At 43.9% G+C, this 20,226-nt stretch overlaps 1 protein-coding gene across 1 annotated transcript in view; it reads right to left on the bottom strand.

The window, feature by feature from the left end:
* LOC142767547 (uncharacterized) overlaps nucleotides 1-20,226 on the bottom strand; it is an 82,913-nt gene that overhangs the window by 46,286 nt on the left and 16,401 nt on the right. The window contains exon 4 of the mRNA XM_075869440.1: nucleotides 504-647. Coding sequence (XP_075725555.1) covers nucleotides 504-647 — 144 coding nt within the window. The remainder of the gene's footprint in view (nucleotides 1-503; nucleotides 648-20,226) is intronic.

Raw genomic sequence — 20,226 nt, 5'->3', positions numbered from 1 at the left:
TGAGTATATTGTTATACTCAGTAAATACACACGTAAAAGCACCCCAACACGGCACTGCGGTTTTGCAAACATTTGTATTTGATATCGATTCCTTTTTGTTCATTTATGTTATGAACATAAATATTTACTGTTGTATATTTTGTACTTTTGTTTTATAGAATTGGGGCTTTCTTTGTTTTTGTATCTACTAGCTGATTATCTTATGATAATGAGAAGGTTTCACGCTTTAGTTTACTTTCAGAGGTCTGCATTCTGTGCTTTTATGTATAAACCTTGTGTTTCTTGCTGAGTTTTCTGCCATGCTTGTAACACACTTTAAAAAATCATTGTCGCTTCAGTTTAGCTTCAGTCCATTTTATTTGCAAAGTAATGTTCCATTCAACAGCATAATTATCTGGTATCGACCAAGTTATACCTCATCACTGTGTTTTCGAACATTTAGAGTATTGCTCAGCAACTGGCACCCTTCTTTATAGCAAACGCAAAAACGAGGTATTGCTCACCGTCGTCTTATTTTGGAAACGTATGGTATGGTGGAATGTAGGAACTGTATTCGCAGATTTCTCTGACGTCCAACAAATGAGATCATCTTCCATTGCACCACCCATAGCAGCAAACAGTAGAAGACGTTTTGTGCTGTTGAGCAGCTGCTCTCGCCAGGAGAAAATGAATGGTAAGAATTAGCCATTGTAAGTCAAAATGTAGCGCCACATAATAATCAAGTAAAATATCTGCTGTATTTAGAGACCGACGAGGAATTCCGTAAAAGAGCTTTTGTGAATCGAAGCTGAATATGCGGCTCTGAAATCAGCTGTCCGTCAACAGCATATGTCACAAAAGTTATACTCACTATATCTTTATGCTACAACTCGGTTCTTATCAATCAAAACTAGCGCAAGCGGCTAAAGGTGAGCGAATATTGACAACTTGCTTGATTATAAGGCTGCATTAGCATGAAAGTAACATTTTGGTCCAAATTTTGCTAGAAGAAACGATACCAAAAGATGAGATTCCGCCATAAAGAAGGATCCGGCGTTTGCGTCTGTTATTGTTCGGTTTCGCATCATTCAGGCCAATATGGAATTGCTGTAGAACACCTGTTAGGTATTAAGGGGAGGCTATATCTCAGGTTACCACCTTATAAAGTGTATATAACCCAATCAGTATTAACATTCCAATACTGACCGAGGCAGAAGATTTTATTCCCTTTTTTTTCTTCCGCCAGTTTCCCGCCAAAGCAGTTCTTTGCCGTCTTTGGGTCACTGTACTCTCCTTGGCTTTGTTTTGTCCCTCCATTGGATACATGGAAGTACCGTTTTTCACTATGACTGCCATAACCTTTCGTACCAAAACTAGATCCCCTAAAATATTAATGGGATCCTGTGACGCTTGTCGAATGCTCGTTTAAGCGACTCTTTGTGTTTTCTTTGACTCTCTGCGCTTCTTTTGGTCTCAAGGTGTAGTTTTGTTTTGATTTCCAACGTGTCGTCTGCAGGCAGATAGTCCGGTTTACCGAAAGCCGCATACCGGAGACTGCATCCCAAGGCGCTTCTTCTACGGTATCTATTGTGATGCGACAATGCTGCTTGTAGGCAACATTTCCACCCTCCTGGGAATTCTGGGTGCATGCTTATGAACTGTTTTGTGTCCCGTGTGACCCGTTGTGGGAGCCCGTTGACTGACGGCTGATATGGGGCTGTAAACTTCAGAGTGATTTTTTTAGCACTTTGCGAGCTCCTGCTTCCTAAACGCCAACCCATTGTCAGACACAATAGATTTTAGTCCCTTAAACATCTCTGTTCAGTAGTTCTATGATGGTTTGCGCAATATCTCTTCTTTGCTTAGCCGCAACAATCCTTGAGCATTCGTGAATGCATGAAAAAGTGAAGACTAAGTTATCCTCATGTCTTCGCTTTTTTTAGCCTAGCTAAGTCAACACGGAAGGTCTCAAATGGCACACTTGCATAAGGTGGGAATATCATAGTGACCCTTTTCTGCTTGCATTTGGCCTTGTTGGGTTGACAATAGGGACAGGAGCTGATGTAATCAGCCACATCGTCCTTCATTCCTGTCCATGTTAATTGCTTTCTGAATTTCTAATAGGTTCGCCAAAACCAATCGTGTCTTCCTGAATGTGGGCTGTCATGGTACAGTGTAAGGACCTTTCGTACCAACGTAGCTGGAACATGGAACTTTCCTCCCATGGGCATCAAATGCTCTGTACCTTCTCAGAGGTTTTGAGTAAATTCACACTTTCTTGATTCCGACAGCCAATGATTATATAGGAAGCCGAGAAAGTGCCTCGGCATATGATAATGCTTGCCCACTTCTCCGTGCAGCTTCAAACTGTTGGGTTTCACTGATTCAGTGGGTTATTCCACCTTTTGGTTGAGAAGCATTCGGTCAATAGGTAAGTGGGTGATGAGCAGTGAATAGTTTGAATTTTGTGTGTTCGATGGAAGACAGAAAATACTTAATTGCTAGAATGGCAGCCAGTGCCTCCTTCTCTGTTGCGCTGTAGTTCTGCTCTGCCTTCGTAAACGTTGTGGGGGTGCTCACACCCCCTGTAAAGTTGTTTGCGCTCCGTGACGCACATCTCTCACCCAAAAGCCGCATTTTGGGTTATGACTACCGGGTGGTAGGTGGCGTTGTGTTCACGTTGACCACCTGATTCGGTTCGAACTGTCATGGTGGATGGACGTATTTTTTGAGCACTCCCGATTGACTGCGCAGATAAGTGGTTTTGCATGTTTTGAGCTTGTCCTTGTAATTATAAGGATGCAGTTAAAATCCCGGTAGCACTTATTTTATTGTACGGCTTTTCGGGGGTCAGTCACCAGGTATTTATTAGTTTGCGCGTCTGTGTGTGTTTGATTTTTTTCTGTTGTTTTTTTTCTTTTGCCACCTCGTGGGGAAGGTGCACGTACATTGAACACGCAAGTTTTTGTAGTAGAGCTTAGACTTTCTCTTTTTCGTAGGGAAGGGCTCGAGTTTTGTATTTATCGAGTGAGACAAGTCATAGGGATCATTGGTGTCAGAAAGACAAGGTTAAAAAGAGTGTAAAGTGTTCGGGATGTTGGGTGGGTTTTAAAGTGTACCCAAGTGTAGAAGCGGATGGAGAAGAGGCTGACGCGAAGTGCAGGCAATGTGAGGTCGAGAAAAAAAATGGAGAAAATGATGTTTGCCCGGAGTGACCTGCTGGTGAGAATCACCGAGCTCGAGACTGCGTTAGCGACAGAGCAAGAGAAAACAAGGGCAATTGGAGAAAGGCTGAAGTCCGCCGAGGAAGCGCTAGCCAAGGTGAACAGAGGAGTGGCCTACGGAGAGAACAGTAGGGAACCAGCCACCAGAACGGCGGAGAAGAAAGAGCAAGCAAGTTTGGAAAAAACAGGTTCAGCCGGTTCAATTGTTCCAAGGCCCAGCTTCAGCGAAGTAGTGGTGGGGCTGGGAGAGGACAAAGCAGCCGGCTTCACAGGTGCAAATAACCCCCAGGTGCAGGACGCTCCGGCTGAAAAGTCACAGCATGTGATAATCGCCGGGGACTTGAATTTAAATTGATGCACAGAAGCCATCAAAGAGAGGGTAAGAGGTGACAAGAGGATTGCAGTAGGGGCGTTCCCAGGACGCAAGCTGGAAGCAGTCATGAGGCGAGCGAGCGCAAAACTCAAAACCACAGCTGATAGACGAAACCTCGTGATAATTTCAGGCGGTTTAAACGATGTCTTAAACGAAGATACACCAGGACTAGCAACTACACTGGCGAAAGGTGTAGATGACATGCGCGCCACTTCTCCTGAGGTACAGGTAGCGATATGCACAATACCGGAGGTACCGGTGCGTGATAGCAACCTGCAAAGAGCGGTTGTCAACGCAAACCAAGAGGTATGGCGGATGAGTCGAGAGAAAGACTTTGAGGTGGTGGAAATAAACAGAGAGGTGCATAGGTGGGGTGGTTTTCAACGAGACAGAATTCACTTCGATGAGCGGCTAGGTCATGAGGTGGGTTGGCGACTTGCAGGACGCACAGTAGCTTTTTGGGGGGCAAGCGGACCCTTCGGGGTGCAGGATAGCTAGTGACGAGGAAAACAACCAGGGAGACTTTTTGACAGGTGGTATGGACAGATACGATTCCAAAGAGGCACTGGTATCTAAGATGAGTAGGGTCCGGGGCAGAAATAGACGTAGCCACGAGTGCCGAGCCAATTCAGACGTAGGGTATATTAACATGCAGGGTGGTAGGAACAGGATGAAATGGGAAGAGATAGAAGAACAGCTAAGATAGGAGAGGCTGATGGTATACGGTTTTGTAGAAACACATCTCAGGGACATGGAACAACCTCCTAACAATCCGGACTACGCGTTGGAATATTGTAATAGAACAGAAAGCAGCACAAACGGTGGTGGTATTGGGGCATTCATTCACAAAAGTACTGACTGGCAAAGGGTAAGCAGGAGTGCAAGGAACATTTATGGCTAAAAGGAAAGTGGCAGGGCAAACGACACTTCTTGGTTTTGTGTACTTGTGGACGGGAGCAAAGGCCAGAGAGGAAAACTAGGCAATGGTAGAGTGTATATCACATGACATTCAGGAGTCAGGAGGAAAGTGCGAGATAAATATACTAGGAGATATGAATGCGCACGTAGAAGATATAGATGGGTTTACTGACCCGACAGGCGAAATGATCATAGATATATGTGAAAGGCTTGATTTGATCATTTGCAACAGTACCAAGAGGTGTGAAGGGCAAATAACATGGGAGGTAGAAAGGCTGCAGTCGACGATAGATTACGCACTGTTGTCACATAGGATGTATGATAAGCTCAGGGGAATGCACATAGATGAAGGTGGCTCCAGAAGTCTGGGTAGTGATGATAAACGTATCAAGCTAAGTTTTGGAAGAGCAGTGAAAATGAGAAAAAGACAAGATGAGCAACTACAAATAAATTTTTAGTCAGGAAGAGAAATTTCAATAGCCAATAAACAAACTGAGAAAGTAATAACTGAGGATAATAAAACAGTGGGGACATACACAAATCTAACTAGACTGTTGGAGCTAGAGCTTGCTAAGGCACGTGACAACTCACCCCGGAAAAGAAGACACAAACCCAAAAGTTGGTGGGATGAGGAAGTTGGGAGAGCAATCGCAAAGCGTCAGGAAGCCTCTAGAAAACACAGACGTGCTAAGCAGCGGGTGAACCGACAGATGATGTTGAAAGAAAGTGGAAAATCTTTCTAAGCTGTAGAATGGAAGTATCCCTTCTGATCAATGAAAAATATTAGAAGAAAGGAAGCTCAGGGGCTGGCAGAAGTACATAAAAAAATATTAAGGCAGCTGCGAAATTTTGGAACCATCTAAACTCCCTAAGAAATAAGACAAGCCTAGAGCAGAGGTTCGTAACTACAGCTCAAGGTGCTATGCTAGAAGGGGACGAAGCTATTGATTATATAAGAACAAGGGTGACAGAAAAAAATTCAACAAGGAAGTTCGTTATGCACCACAATAGACAAGGATGACTCAAGTGGCGCCATGGCTCCATTTTCACAACGAGAGTGGGAAAGGGCTGATAAAAGGGTTTCTAGTAGTACATCAACAGGCCCAGATGGCATTCCGTTTATGCTGATAAAGACATAGGTCCGAAGCCTAAGCAGGCTTTGAGAGAGGCAGTGAGCAAAATAATAATTGATGGTGAAGTTCCCGATGGATGGAAACTTAGCAGGATTAGCATGATCTATAAAGAAAAGGGGGACAAAGCTGACATAAACAGCTACCGTCCCATAACAATGACATCAGTGGTCTACAGGCTGGCGATACAGATTATAAAGGAAAGATTGCAGGCATGGATAGAGGATGAGGGGGTGCTGGGGGAACTGCAGAATGGGTTTCGTAAACACAGGAAGTTGGAAGACAATCTGTTATCACTGACGCAGTGCATCGAAATAGGAGAAAAAGAACACAGGCGCCTGTGGCTAGCACTTTTGGATATCAAGGGAGCATACGATAGCGTGGTTCAAGAGGAATTGTGGGGAATGCTGGGCACACTTGGCATGGAAGATGTAGTCAGTAATCTTTGAAAAGATATCTATAAAGGTAAAAAGGTAGTTATAAAGGGGGAAAAACAGGTATCCAAGCCTGCCGAGGTAACACGAGGGCTTAGGCAGGGGTTTCCCCTGTCACCCTTATTATTCATGATGTACCTACAAGGATTAGAGGCCAAATTATAGGGAAGTGGACTGGGCTTCAACCTCTTTTTCGTCAAACAAGGAAAACTCATTGAACAGGCACTACCAGCATTGATGTACGCAGATGATATAGTGCTAGTGGCCGAAGACAGGAAAGATTTGCAGAGATTGGTGGACATCTGTGGTAATGAAGGAGATAGGTTAGATTTCAGATTCAGTAAGGAAAAATCAGCAGTCATGATTTTTAATGACAATGAAGGTAGCGAGCTTAAAATACGGGAGGTCACGCTAGAGATAACAGATAAATACAAATATCTGGGCGTATGAATAAGCAATGGGGCCGAGTACCTAGGGGAACACGAAATATACGTGACGACTAAAGGTAAAAGGAATGCAGCGGCAATGAAAAACGGGGTTTTGTGGAATTACAACAGGTATGATCTTGTGAGAGGAATATGAAAAGGGGTCATGGTTCTTGGACTGACGTTCGGCAATGTGGTCTTGTGCATGAGATCAGAAGTTCAAGAGAGATTAGAAATTAAGCAACGTGAAATAGGTAGGCTTGCTTTAGGAGCTCACGGGAATACACCAAATCAGGGAGTACAAGGTGATATGGGATGGACATCATTTGAGGGCAGGGAAACTAGCAGCAAGATAAAATTTGAGAAGCGATTGAGAGAAATGGGGGAAGAGCGTTGGGCTAGGAAGGTTTTCAGCTACTTGTGCATGAAAAATGTCGATACAAAAATGGAGGAAGCGAACCAGAAAATTGACTGGCAAATACTTAAAAAACAGCAGGGGGCCAATCCAAAAAATAAATATATCGTTTAAGAGGAAGGTGAAGGAAGCTGAGACCGATATGTGGAGAGTTCGAATGATTAAGAAGTCCGCACTAGAGATCTATCGATCTTTTAAGCAGGAAATTGCGAAGGAAAGGATCTATGATAATACTCGGGGTAGTTCTTTAATGTTTGAGGCCACCCGATGGAGGCGGAAATGTCGAGGACCGTGTGCTCAGATTTGGGTGCACGTTAAAGAACTCCAGGTGGTCAAAATTTCCGGAGCCCTCCACTACGGCGTCTCTCATAATCATATGGTGGTTTTGGGACGTTAAACCCCACAAATCAAATCAATTAATGTTTGAGGCCAGGAAAAGAGTATTGCGAACCAAGACATATCGGGCCAAAGACGAAGGAGTAGACACGATATGCAGTTCGTGTGGAGAAGAAGAAAAAACTGCCGAACACTTGATAATGTTCTGTAAAGGTCTTCACCCTTTAGTTCAGGATGATGGCGCAGAGTTTTTCAAAGCTTTGGGGTTTAGGGACAGGGAGTGCAAAATAGACTTTAAGCGAGTAGAATTAACTTAAAGGAGGTTATCTGATTGGTGGCTAATGTAAAGGCACGAGTAAAAAAATAACCCTTCACTGCGAAGTACGAATCCTCTACCTCACTGTTTAGAGGAAAAAAATAAATCTAGTTTTTGGTTCATTAAGTATTACGGCTTGGTGGCGCTAGCCACCGCCTGATCTAAAGGGTACAGCCACATCCATCCATCCATCCATCCATCCATCCATCCATCCATCCATCCATCCATCCATCCATCCATCCATCCATCCATCCATCCATCCATCCATCCATCCATCCATCCATCCATCCATCCATCCATCCATCCATCCATCCATCCATCTGTTCGTCCGTTCGTCCGTCCGTCCGTCTTTCCATCCACCCACGCACCCACCCACCCACCCACCCGTCCGTCCGTCCGTGATGCTGACGTCCGTGACGCTGGTGATGGTGTAGCAATCCGGGCACGCCATCTCGAAACAACAAAAAATTGGCCATCTCGAAACAACATATCAAAGTCAGAACGAAGGGCACTCGATGAACTACGAAAAAACACTGAAATTACCACCAAACCGGCTGATAAAGGGGGCTGATAGTAAGTCTAAACACGTCGGACTACTTAAAGGAAGGGGAACGACAACTATCAGGCACAAAATTCTACGAAAAACTTCCAACAAACCTGACTCCCGAGTTCGAAAGGGAGATAAAAGTAACTCTAAATAATCTCCGCCGGGACGAGAAAATTACCGGCAAAATGTTAAAAGCAATGTTACCGGCCCATTCTGTTCCCGTTCGATTCTATTTGCTCCCCAAAATACACAAGGCAGGTAATCCGGGACGTCCGTGAGTATCCAGTAACAGCACATCAACAGAAAATATATCATAATTCATCAATTCCTTAATAAAAAACATCCCCCCAAATTTTCCTTATTACCTAAAGGACACAAACAACCTCGTCTGCGAAACTTCAAGTCTCGACATCCCAGACGGTAGTTTTCTGGTGACCATGGACGTCTGCTCACTGTACACCAACATACCCCACCATGACGGAATAGCGGCTATGGTTTCTGAATATGTGAAATCTGACTCATCAACTAGTGTAAGTGGCGAGGTACTGTTTACACTTCTTGAACTTGTACTAAATTATAACCATTTTGAGTTCAATGGCAAACATTTCCTTCAGGTCAGTGGCACTGCAATGGGCACGAAAATGGCCCCAAACTTCGCGAGCACCTTTATGGCTTCACTTGCAATCCCATCCATGAAGGGACGCACCTTCAAACCTTTCTACTACAGAAGATACTTAGGCGATATTTTTATGATATGGTACCATGATGAGGGAAGTCTTTTCCGCTTCATAGAGGATTTTAACAAGTGCCACCCGTCAATTAAATTCACGCACAAAATTTCCAAAACTAGCATTAACTTCTTGGACGTCACTGTCACGGTCAAAAATGACCGCTTGTCAACAAACCTTTACAACAAGCCTACAGACCGTCAAATGTACCTACATTTCTGCAGCAGCCACCCAAAGCATTGAAAAACGGGCATTTCATATTCTCAGGCCTACCGGTACCGAAGAATATGCACCGATATGCGGGAATTTGACAGACACGCAGAACACCTAAAGCATTCCTTATTGAAACAAAATTATCCGGAAGACATTATTGACGATGCCATACTACGTGCTCGCAACGTGAACAGGAATGATATAATTAAGGGACCAAACAGAGTATCTAAAACGACTTCCCAAACGAACTTTATATTAACTTACTCCTCATCAGCGCCACAAATCAACAACATACTTTCCCGCCATTTCAACATAATCAGGCAAAGCAAACGACTGACTTTTATTTTCGCGAAGCCACCTCACGTGGTGTACCGCAGGGATAAAAATCTGAAGGACATTCTTGTCAGAGCAAAAACAAACACCCCCGAAATTCAATCAGGGTGACATCCCTGCGGAAAAGCTCGATGCAAGGTATGCCGACAGATGGTCACAACACGTGAATCCAAAGTAAACTTCTCGGATTTCAAATTCTGCATAACTGAAAGCCCTAATTGTGACTCCAGTAACGTAATATGCATGCTACAATGCAACATCTGCGGACAAGAATATATCGGCCAAACAGACACGCCATTTCGGCTGCGGTTCAATAATCCCCGGTACGATGTCACTTCACTGCCGAAGCTACCTTTATCTAGACATCTGCGCCTGCCAAACCACAGTTTTGATAATATCAGCGTAACTCTTTTGCAGTCCGGTTTCTCAAACAGGCGCGAGCGCGAAGAGCGCGAGGCATATTTTATTTTCAAATTTCGAACATTAGTAGCCGGCATCAATGAGGACCCCGGAAGACTCTCCTGCCTCCGAGAAGTAAGCCAGAAGGAAATTGGTGACAAAGATTGATAGCTGGAGACCATGCTTGTTTTTTGTGACTGACTCGTACGTGTACACTGTCCTTTCTTGTTTTTTTTTGTTTTTCTTCTTTTTTTCTTTTTTTTCTTTTTTTCACATGCACATACAAAGTGTTTATGTTTGCCTACCACTTGATGACCACTGAAGGGAAACGGACGAAGATGAAAGGTAAGGAGCCGACTGACCCATTAGGGGAAACCCTTTCTTTACGCACGCCGTCACGGACCCTCCCGCCACCGTGGCGACAATCTTGGGTGGCCCGACACACGTCGAGAACTGACCAGCACGTGATAAGAACCGGATGTGGACCTACACGGACATTTGGTTTCGTTCTCAGTGTTGACAGTGGTTCTTCCTCTTTTTTACTTTCTTTCTTTTCTTTCTTTTTCTTTTTTCTTTTTTTCTTTTCATCCTTTTCTTCCCTTTCTTTCTTTCTTTCTTTTTTTTAGTTCTCTCTCACTCTCGCAAACATCTTTCAAGGCGAGAGGGACGCGGCAGCAACGAAGTTTGGAAGTTCATGTTAGTATAACTCACCCCCTGATGAAAGGAGGACCCCACCTGAAACTGTTGGGAAATAAATATATTCATCCTTGTTGACAACGCTCCCGTTGTGCCATGTCCTATGTATATATATATATATATATATATATATATATATATATATATATATATATATATATATATATATATATATATAGTAAAAAAGAGGTCGACAAACGTGCGAAAACACAAGTTTTACTAACCCTTCGGCAAGTGGGCCTGCCTTCGTTGGAGTGAATGGTTACAGATGCCACACAGGGCACATTTATAAGCCTCTTCTTTTCGTATCACACGGCTAAGTCATTATCAGCAGTTCAAGAAACAAGATTATATATCACCAAAGGCACGTGGCTATAGTGCATATACAACTGAAAACGCGTATCATTGTGCAATATTGAATTGGCACGTATTAGATACCGTAGAACTTGTGTGCAATGAATCAGTTCTACAATATAACAAACTGCGCACGCAGTCGCTCACTTGGCCATAAGTTCTGCTGGATAATCACAGCCTAAGGACATTCAGTAAGCCTTAAAAAAACAACACTATCTGACTGCAAAAAGGACATTCAGTAAGCCTTAAAAAAAAGTACACTATCGACGGCATAAACGAGAGCCCGGGTACGCTTACTTGCATATTGCCTTAGTAAATCCCCGTTTCGTCTTACTAGCTAGTGTATAATCTTTACACGATGTTGACTTCTTGTCTATTAGTATGTACATAATGTAGGTGGCGTTTGTCGCTTAACCATTTTACTCGCATTCCTTTTGCTCTTCCTGCTTTTTCTATTTTGTTTTTGTCTCTCTAAACTTCTTTTTCTTTTTTAAAGGGTTACTGAATGTTCTTAGGCAGTGATAATCCCGCAGAACTTATGGCCAACTGAGCGACTGCGTGCGCAGTTTGTTATTTTCTAGACCTGTTTTATTCCACACAAGTTGTAGGGTATCTAATACGTGCTAATTCACTATTGTACAATGATACGCGTTTTAAGTTGTATATGCACTATAGCCACGTGCCTTTGGTGATATATAGTCTTGTTTCTTGAACTACTCATAATGACTTAGCCGTGTGATACGAAACGAAGAGGCTTATAAATGTGCCCTGTGTGGCATCTGTAACCATTCACTCTGACGAAGGCAGACCCACCTGCCGAAACGTTAGTAAAACTTGTGTTTTCGCATGTTTGTCTACCTATTTTTCTACATTTTCCACCGCATCCATTGAATGTCACCCCACCATATATATATATATATATATATATATATATATATATATATATATATATATATATATATATATATATATATATTTATTTATTTATTTATTTATAGGCAGGCATGGTGGTTGAGTGGCCGTAGCATTGCAATTAGTCAAGTAGATCCTCCGTGAGAGTTACAACGTGGTTTATTTCGACGTTTCGGCCTAGGTCTGGCCTTCATCAGGATTGAGGGTATAGTTTGCTGGTGCTCAGCTTTATACAATCTTGAATCATAGGATGAGAGAGAGGAAGAGGAGAAAAGCAAAAAAAGAAGAAAAAAATAAGAAAAGAAAAAAAAGAAAAGAAAAAAAGAAGAATATAAGGTGGACTCCCCCGGGCGCCCCTTCCACTCTTCCTTCCCCTTCATCTTTCATCTCTTTCCCTTTTCTCCTTTTCACCTTTAGGATGTCTGTGGTCTGTGTATCCTTCCTTTCACTAACGCATTCTTCCCCACCAGAGCGCGTTTCCTGGTTCTGGCGGTTCGGTGGGGGGGGGGGGGGGGGAGAGCTTTCTTTAGGAAGTTTATGTCGTATTCCAGGGCTTCCGGGTATGAAGACGCCACCAGTACTCAAACATGCTTCATTCGCATGCCAGCAACATAGCGATAACGAAGAGTGCCGAAGGAAAATGACCCCGGCCCACCGCGCGCCAAGCGCTTTTATTCACATCGTTGGCGAGGGTGTTGCGATATGGGCTGCGTGACAGTGTATCGCACAAGCGCGCGTGTACATATATGCGACAGTTTAAGCCTTTAACTACTCAGCGCCCTGCCGAAATCTCGTCATAGAAAGAGGGGCGCCGCGTATTGCCGCTGGGGCTGGCAAGCGGGTGCAATGGCAATTCGTGCGCGCTTCTGGATTAGGCGTGCAGTAGAGGCCTCCCGATTGCGCACAGGGTTGCTGTTGGGCATGTCATGTTTGGCGCAATTGATTGTATAGCGAGGTAAAAACAGAAACAGATGACAGGTGTACTTAAGAAGAGTAGTTACACTTGCAATTATTTTGAGTTGTCCAGTGCCCTTCGCAGCTGCAGTGCCGTGCACTCAGTTACTTCTTCATTATTGTCGTTATTGTTTTTAATGCTTTAATTGCTGAAACTGTACCCGGATTCTCCTTTATTTCTCTATCGAGGGTGTTAAATCGGTGGATAAGGTATGACTCTCGTTGTTCACGTTCTCGGTTTGATTTAAATCTCGTCTCTAAGAGCGTTACTGATAGTTTGTCGAATGCATGGTCGGGAAGATTGAGATGTTTTGATAGGGGCAGATTTGGGGCTGATTTCGCATGGGCTCTGATTATTGAAGCGAATCCTGAATGGTGTTTCTGTTTGTCCGATGTACTGCACACTGCACATGTTGCATTTGAGTAGGTATACCACATTAGAGGAATCGCGTGTTAGGTTCCCTCGTATGTTAATCGAAAACTTGGATTGTGTGCTGGTTGCTTTGTGTGTTTCTCGCATCGCTTTACATACAAGACATCGTGACTTTAAACAATGATTGATTGATTGATTGATTGATTGATATGTGGGGTTTAACGTCCCAAAAGACTTTAAACAAGGTCGGCAGGAATAATAGGGGGTGAGGTATTGATTTGAGAGTGGTTGCGTGGTCGTCGGTAAACGACGCCAGGAGCGGATGGGAATGCGCGTTTCAGACGTTCACTTTGTTCCCGTATGTTGTAATGTCGTTTAAGGATTTTGTTTACATTGGGGAAATTCGTGCTGCAAGTTAAGCAGAGGTTTGTTCGTTGTGGGTCTTCTTGTGGCGGTCGCTTCATAAGTAAGTCATCACGCTTCAGTTTTCTCAATTTTTGAACGGCGTCATCAATTACATGTGAGGGGTATTTTTGTTTATCGAGCATAAGTTTTAGCCTCAGTGAGCTCATGTCAAAATCAGAATCTCTTGAGCAGATTCGCTTAAACCGGTGAGCCTGGCTGTATGGAATACTGTTTTTCAGTGGCGCGGGTGATCGCTTTGCTAATAGAGGTATTGTTGTCGATGACAAAAGTCCACGAGTGTTTTCACATCACGGTGTCCTCGGTGATCGACAAGCGCACTGCTGCTGCAGATTGAGAAGGCCACTGTTTCAGCGTAAAGTTTCATACCACAAAACCTAAAATCAGGAGTGAGTGTCTACGCAAGTAGAACTACTTGGTGTTGGGCTAGTTGGTAGATCATTACAAAAAATCAGTTTGAGCGCACACACACACACACACACACACACACACACACACACACACACACACACACACACACACACACACACACACACACACACGCACACACACACACACACACACACACACACACACACACACAGAGAGAGAGAGAGAGAGAGAGAGAGAGAGAGAGAGAGAGAGAGCGCTGTGCGTATTTGATGCCTGGGTGTGTGTTTGTATGAATGTGTCGTGCGTTTGCGCTCAAATTAATTTTTTAAAATGTCTACATGGAGCACGCGGGGCTAATTGAATGGTGCTTCGACCACCATGGCTTAGAATCGAAGAACCCAGCCTCCAAAAAACACATGACAACCACAAGCCTCAGCGTGTGTGGTTGTCCTATTTGTCTTGTGTATGTGATTTATGAACGCTGGGTTCCTAGATTGCAAGCTATGTACCAACAGGCCAGACACCAGGCTCTCCAACCACAATGAGGTTGATGGAAAGTAGACGCTTCATATCTGCTTCGAGTGGACTTTGTTCTTGACATTGGCGGCACTTGTCCATCGACAATAAAACAAAGTGACATGAACTTATTCTCAATAAAGACTTGCTTCATTCTTCCAAATATAAAGCTGATTGCAGAAACTCTGCGCGACCTTGATATTGACCCAAAACCAGGACAAATTCAACAGAACTGGGGTAATATACAGTGCTAGGTATTCTTCTAGAAATCTGGCGCCTACAAATGATGAAAAAGTTTATTAAAATTTCTAAAACAAACACGCGTTTTGAACTCTGAATATGCATAGTGACTTTATAGAAATAAAAATTCTATATAAAACTGTTAGTCATAAACATATGTTTTTATACCAACGACAGGCACGTGTGCTCATGCGCAGAAAGATCACGAAAGCAGTGGTTCGTACACAACGGATCTCTTACTCCGCTGTAAAGACAAAGAAGAGGAGATATTTTTCAGGGCAGAGCAGAATACATTTTTTTTAACACCGTGAGGTTCAGCTGATCATTGAGGGGCGCTCGCGTAGCTTCGTCGTTGTTTTGCAGCCACGTTGAGTACGTCTAGGGAAGATGTAATTATAAAGACAAATGAGCGAAATATATGCAGTGCCCTTGGTAAACTTCGTTTCATATAATAATGAAGATCGTTACGTAAATGACACTTTGCCAAAACTATCAAATACAAACCGTGAATATGCAACGTTGCCTAAACAAGGAAAGCTAGCATGCTTCCGCCGCTTTCAACAAGATGACGTTCCTTGCGTCACTCTCCGACACACACATATACGCACGCCTGTGAATACTGTATGCGAAATGAAGCTGTTGCGTGCAGAAGCAAATTGAAACTGAGAACCCCCGTAAGCAGCCCGCTAACTAACGCAATTCAAATCTGTGTACTTCCCATCATTCCCACCATAGTTGAACGACCACGCCGCCCAATTTTTCTGAAGGTTATAGTACGAATCTGTATGATCTTCAGCGAGCGAAAGAAGCAAAAAGAAAAAGATCGCCGCCCAAGCGCTACGTACAAATGATTAACCAGCCAAATTGATTGCAGCACCTCAGACGTAATCTTGCTTTATTGTTCCCCGTCCCCGAGCAGCCATATCTGACGTTACTGGTCTTTCGGACAAAATTTGTTCGGTTATAGCAACTTTCTGTCACTTTAGCGCCCGGTTACATGTTGCTGCATGCAGACGCTCTTTCGTTGCACCTTATTTTTCAGTATTCGCCATATGCATGCGATTCAAGGCAAAAGGTATTCACAACTGCGCGGAACATCGCTATAGGACGACATTGACTTCATAAGAAACTGAGGCACAGACATTGCTGGGTCCAATCAACCCCTTCCCGATGCGGCAGAGTATGCTTCCTTTCCTAGCGGAAAGCTCGCGAGGCGCTTCTTAATATCGTATGCTTCCATCCTGGCCATGGCAATTTTCCCGGCCCTTATGAAGTACCTCCCGAAAAGGACAAGGAGCAGCGATGACAACGAAGGCGGCTTCCACCATCATACTCCGGAGCCACGGAACACCACCGGTGTGCTGCGCAGAACCGAAGGGGAATCTAGCAATACAGAGCTGTGATTTCCTTGGTATCGGTAATTTTATTTCCGTTTTTCTCAATTAGGACGACTATTTCCTCTCTTCTTGTCAGTCTGAAGTGCAGCCCCCACCCTCTCACGTGCCGTCGCCAGAGGTGAAAACACCTGCACGCCGCCACCGGCAATTTTGGCACCGGCACACAGGTCTACTTGCAGGGCGCAGCCCCGCCAATGCTGACATGTCCCTCTCTAGCTGCCCTACAGTGCTACGGTGAACGGGATGATGGGCAACCTGCTTACTGCGAGTGAGAGTGATGTCAAAACTGCTGCTTGGGTGAGGTGATATTTGATTGAAATAAATTAACCAGCGCCAAAAAAAGACGCAACACTTAGGAAGGACACACACACAGTACTCATGTTCCGTCTTTCTTTAGCGCTAGTACTTTTATTCCCATAGAGATTTCAACTTGGTGAAAGCGGGCGACTGCACCACGTGTTCCTAGGTACAGTTTAGGTGGCGTTTGACTCGGACGCAGGCGAAAAGTGGTGGGCATTACCGTCGAAACGGGTCATATTCATCGTTGGGCATGGTGCTGAGAACCTTAGGCTGTAGCAGTAGCGAGCATGCGATATGCCCAACGCGGTGGCAGGTGAAGCATATTGGGCAGTCGTCTACTCTTATCCATTCACTCGGGTTGTGGTAACACGCAGAAAATCGTTGCCTTGGGAAGAACATAGCAAAGAATCGTTCGCTAATTCTTGGGGTGGCGACAGAACACGCGACCCCAAGTCCGATATTTTCTAGTTTCTGACGAAGGATGGCTTCCACGAAAGGAACTGAAACAGGGCTGGCACTGGAGCTGCGCGAATAAATCTGCGGGAGCCATCACTTCCAGTTCGCGACCAAGAATTCAGCTAAGGTCATTAGAAAGTGAAGGAGCTGCAGCACCGACTGGTCTTTACACGTGTTCGTTGTAGCAGTGTTTGGAAGTCTAGCAAAGGACTGCTGAATGCAGCGGCTTTTAGCATGTTCAAATTGCCGACACTCCTTGATCAGTGTTGCCAAATGTCGGATAACAAAAATAGTAAGGTGAAAAAATAAAAGCAGCTCGAAGTAGTTAAAAAACTCTAGCAAGGAACTGAAAAGTAGCCAAATTATCTTTCACGAATTTACGAAATATTATAGAACTGCAAGAAATATAATGGCAGCTGTGTTATTTTACAGTTTAAACAGAGCTATCAAGCAACATTTCCTTGGACGCAACTACGTGGAGCACGTAGAGACAAAAAAAAACATTTCAGGTTTGCTTCAATAATTAGGGCAGGTGTGGTTTTTAGAAAAGTATCCAGGCTTCCACAATTCTGAAAGACAATCTGCGTATCCAGAGAGCTCTATACACATTAGGGGCGTGCTAATTTTCGAAAATTTCGAATAAAGAAACGAAGGTGATATAACTAAACAACCGAATTATTTTGGACTCATATGACTAGCACTGAGGAGAATGCCCCTTAAGACAACGCATTGGAAGAGCAAATCATGAGTTTTGTTGCTTCAATTAGTGAATTACCAAGATGCCTGTAAGTCAAGGTGCATGCAAGATGCATGAAGGCGAACGAACACCAAAGTCAAGCTTTTACGGGAATGTTAAAACTCTGCTAATATCCGCAGTACAGATTTGTTTGCTCTAAATTCATGTGTCACAGAAGCGAACGTGTCTTAAATCCCCTAGCTACATTTATCAAGATACTGCTAGTGTTCCTTCGTGGTATATTGTTCATGTTGCACGTCTTAGCTGGTGACAAATCTAAAAAATATTGAGATACGATATGTACAACACGGAAAAAAAGATTTAGAATACACCCGTCTATAGTGTTATGTACAAACACACTGCAAGAAAGACTCGCCCTTGAAGTTCGCAAAAAGGCAGTACAAGTATGAAGCTGGGGTTATGAACGGCAGTTTGTCTGGTGGTACATATAATTATTCGACTTTATCTGCCATTTACAGAGCATCATCTTTTACCTCTGAATATGACCCTCTCGCGCCGATCTCTGAATCTATTAACTTAGCAAGCACTGTGATCTTGTCTTTTAAGAGCTTGCTTCTTTTCCTGGGGGGTTGTTTCTCGTCATTGCGCTTGTGTGTACGCTAGTGCTTATTGCTACCGCGAGAGGCGCAGCTATGCTCTTCGGTTCAAAAGCCCTCACTAGATGGTGGGCCGCCGCACAGGCGACGCTCATTGCACTCTTGGCGCGTGCTCTAGTTTGGTAGGAGACCGATAGGTGGCCACGCCTATATATAGCGCTCGCTCTCGACACGCTTCTTTCACTTTTCCCTGGCATCGCTCAGTGCACGTCGATACCGCTACCCACAATGAACACCACAGAAGCCAAGGTGGCGGCGCGGAGGGCTCGCAATGCGGCTGCAGCACGGGCTCGTCATCAGGTCCGTTCTCAAACTTTACACTACATCCTATATTTCAAGATTCTCTGGCTTGTAGTTTACGGATCACATAGCTAATTTTCTAAGAGGAAAACGCTTCTCCGAGCTTATGTGATCCGAAAATAAGCTCTTGAACAAAATGTGTATACTGCATCAGGATATCAGTATCAATATATAGTACAACTGATATCTAAGTAATAGACATTGTGTATAAAACATGTATATACATTCACACCACAACTCTCGTGTCACATCTTCATATGATAATGACTGAGCATATGCACAGAGGACTCACGGCTTATCGAATTTAACCTCTGGAGCAAACTTCTTCACTATCAGTCACTTTGTGGATATGCGGAAATATTTTTTGAGTGTGTGCCACAACATTTTGATGCAAATTGAAAGTGAATCAAGTGGACGAAAATTCATTCTTTCTATGGGTAGAATTCAGCACATGGGACGGGTGATATTTTTTGTTTTCTGTGCAATTTCCTCGACTAAATTTTCTATAAAGGTATTTCTCGAAAATTTTATAACACTACAGCAAGAGTTAGCTAAAAGCTAAAATAGCGGCGAAATTTTGAATGAAAAGCTAAAAAAGCTAGATCAGGAGCTAAATTTCAAAAAGAAAGCTAAACTAGCTATTCGTAGCTAAATCATATTTTTGGTAGCTAGCGGAGTCCAAAAGTAGGTGGATCTAGGTGCTAAATGGCTAAATTGACAACACTGTCATTGATTATCGCGCCCAAGGTGAAAGAACCTTTGCACATGAGAATATTAAATACGTCGTCGTCAATCCCCTTAAGCACGCGCTCGACCTTCGCACCTTTCGTCATGTCCCTGTCGTCCTTTCGAAAAAAAGGCAGCACGTCCTGGATATAGGAGAAGTAGGACTCAGTGTAAGATTTGGCGCGGCTGGCCAATTCTTTTTTTGCGGCGATCTTGAAGCCGGCGGGTTTGCCATATGCTTTTCTTTCAATACGTCCCAGCTGGCGAGTTTTTCGTCGTTCTCATGCTACACGTTTGCTCTGCCTCGAAAGTAGAACAGCAGATTGGCTAGCTGAAGCGTGGGATCCCATCTGTTGGTGCACTCACGCGCTCAAATATGACCAACTAATCTTCAACGTCCTTGGGCGCTGTGAAAACGTGTGGTGGAAATATCCCGGTGAATGGAGAAGGTGATAGTTGAAGCGAAGAGCTCAACGTAAGCCATGGTTCGCAAAGCTTCGCGAAGTCGGCTGCAGAGCTCCACTGGCTGCTGTACCCCACACCTCCCGCCAGTATGTCACGAAGGTAATTGCATATATGTTGCACAAAAGGGCAAAAGCAATAGTCAGGATGGTTGACCAACACACTTGTGCGCCTGACAGCTTCTCCGGCTCTTCATCGTCTCAGATTTCATTCCTTCGTAGCCATATGTTTGTGTGCCGTGCCAGTTCGTCCTCTTCCTTGCTAACCTAGCCAGCATCTCTGATATAGAAGACCGTGGATGCTCCCCGAACCTTATTGCGTGTAAGTTTGAATGTAACTTAGAGCGCGTCATGTAACTGCATCATAATCAGTAATTCATTTCTTGATAATGATTGATATGTGGGGTTTAACGTCCCAAAACCACAATATGATTATGAGAGACGCCGTATTGGAGGGCTCCGGAAATTTAGACCACCTAGAGTTCTTTAACGTGCACTCAAACCTGAGCACATGGGCCTACAACATTTCCGCCTCGATCGAAAATGCAGCCGCCGCCACCGGGATTTGATCCCACGAACTGCGGGTAGTGATGCATTTCTTTTAAAACAAGGTTAAATCATAG

The sequence above is a fragment of the Rhipicephalus microplus genome, chromosome 7 (assembly GCF_043290135.1).
Source record: "Rhipicephalus microplus isolate Deutch F79 chromosome 7, USDA_Rmic, whole genome shotgun sequence".
NCBI classification, from domain to species: Eukaryota; Metazoa; Arthropoda; class Arachnida; order Ixodida; family Ixodidae; genus Rhipicephalus; species Rhipicephalus microplus.
This window is presented reverse-complemented; position numbering and strand designations above follow the sequence as displayed.